A 1914-nucleotide genomic window follows, 5' to 3' on the forward strand; every position below is an offset into this window, starting at 1 on the left:
TTGAATTATTCTTTTTTTTACTATTGCTTTTTAGCTTTACTGATGTATTGTTGTAATTGAATATTTGGTTATTATTTTATTACATTAATGTATTTTTTTAAACTAATTTATTGTTTTTTATTGTATTGATGTATTATCTTTTTTATTGATTTGATTTATTGATTTTGTGTTGACAGACACCTGTAGGACCCCTGTCTTTTATTTTGTAGTTGAGAATCCGTCACTGTGCTCTTTAAAGGCTTTTATTTTGTGTTCTATGTTTGTTAAGGTGATGTCATTTCCTGTCTGCAGGTTCCTCCTTCCTGTTTGTGAACACGTCGGGTCGATACGGCGGTCAGCGCGCTCAGCTGCTGCTGCCGCCGCTCAAAGAGAACGACACGCACTGCGTCAGCTTCCTGTTCTACCAGGCGGGAGGTCGTGAGGGCGCAGCGCCCGCCACGCTCAACGTCTACGTCAAAGGTACGAACACTGCGCCGCTCTCCAGCTCACACAAACACCGAGTCACGGGTACGAGAGCTCGCAGGCGTGCTGACGGCGTTTTTGTCTCCTGCAGAGAACAACAGTCCTCTGGGAGTTCCCGTCTTTAACTCCTCAGGCCCCGCCTACCACATCTGGAAAGGGGTGGAGCTCGCCGTTTCCACCTTCTGGCCCAACTACTACCAGGTAGTACTACTACTACTACTACTACTACTACTACTACTACTATTACTACTACTACCAGGTAACACGTTTACTGCAACAACACCGTGAACCGAGCACAGACCAGGTGTTCCCGGGTGTTTCCAGGTGTTCCCAGGTGTTCCCGGGTGTTTCCAGGTGTTCCCAGGTGTTCCCGGGTGTTTCCAGGTGTTCCCAGGTGTTCTGTAGTTTGTCCGTCCCATCCTTGTGAATGGGACATCTTAATAAGGCCTTGATAGAATTTCTTCAGATTTGGCACAAACGTCCGCTAGTGTTCATGAATGAACTGACTCGATTATGGAGGTCAAAGGTCACTGTGACATTTTATTTTTTTCAAATTTGGCACAGACGTCCAGTAGACTCTGGATGAAGTCGTGATATGTCGGCATGAAAGACGTACCTGTCCGTATCGACACATTTCACACAAACGTCAGACAGGACAAACTGATGTGTGCTGACTCTTCACAGGCTGAAAGTGTGAGATAAAAACACGTCGTTTTATTATAACATTTAAATTAATAAAATGTGGCGTCTGATCCGACTCAGTTTCTCTGAGACGATCGCAGCGTGAGGACAAATATTTGTCTTCAACCTGCAGCTGAACCGTCTCACTGCTGTCACCACAGAAGAAGAGAGACTGATTCAGAACAATACAGCCAATCACACACACACACTCACACACACACACACACACACTCACACACTCACACACACACACACACACACACACACACACACACAGACACACATACACACACACACACACACACACACACACACACACACACACACACACAGGTGTTGTGGGTTGTGAACAGGCTGCGATTACAAGCATCCCATCATCTCAGCAGGCGCCACTAATTAGCTGCATCGCCACAGCAACGACAGATTCACCTCGTTAGAGTGACGAGTTAATGAGAGGAGCAGAGAGGGGGAGGGAGCCGAGGCAGGAAGTGAGTGCGTGGCGGCGAGAGAGGAGGAAGAATGGAGGGAAGACGAGTCAGGGCCGAGAGGGAGGACGAGGACGGGGACCACTTCCTGAATCTGGGCGTCAACAGGAAGCTTGTGCCGCCGGTTTCCGTGGCGATAACACTGTGGAATGAGTGCACACTCTCACATGCACACACACACAAACACACACACACTCCTCGCCGGACTCAACCATTAAATGATCAGATTTTGGGGTCAAAGGTCACTGTGACCTCACAAAACATGTTTTTGGCCGTAATTCAGGAT

General features: G+C 47.4%; 1 protein-coding gene across 1 annotated transcript; it reads left to right on the plus strand.

The window, feature by feature from the left end:
- Positions 1 to 291: 291 nt before the first annotated feature.
- Positions 292 to 667, plus strand: zgc:136683 (receptor-type tyrosine-protein phosphatase mu; the record flags this gene model as incomplete). The annotated part of the gene is made up of 2 exons (XM_042515603.1): positions 292 to 459; positions 554 to 667. Coding segments are annotated over 2 exons (282 nt in total), but the record flags the coding sequence as incomplete, so codon positions are not given.
- Between the last annotated feature and the right edge of the window lie 1247 nt (positions 668 to 1914).

This window comes from Plectropomus leopardus, unplaced genomic scaffold (assembly GCF_008729295.1).
Source record: "Plectropomus leopardus isolate mb unplaced genomic scaffold, YSFRI_Pleo_2.0 unplaced_scaffold2011, whole genome shotgun sequence".
Taxonomy (NCBI): Eukaryota; Metazoa; Chordata; class Actinopteri; order Perciformes; family Serranidae; genus Plectropomus; species Plectropomus leopardus.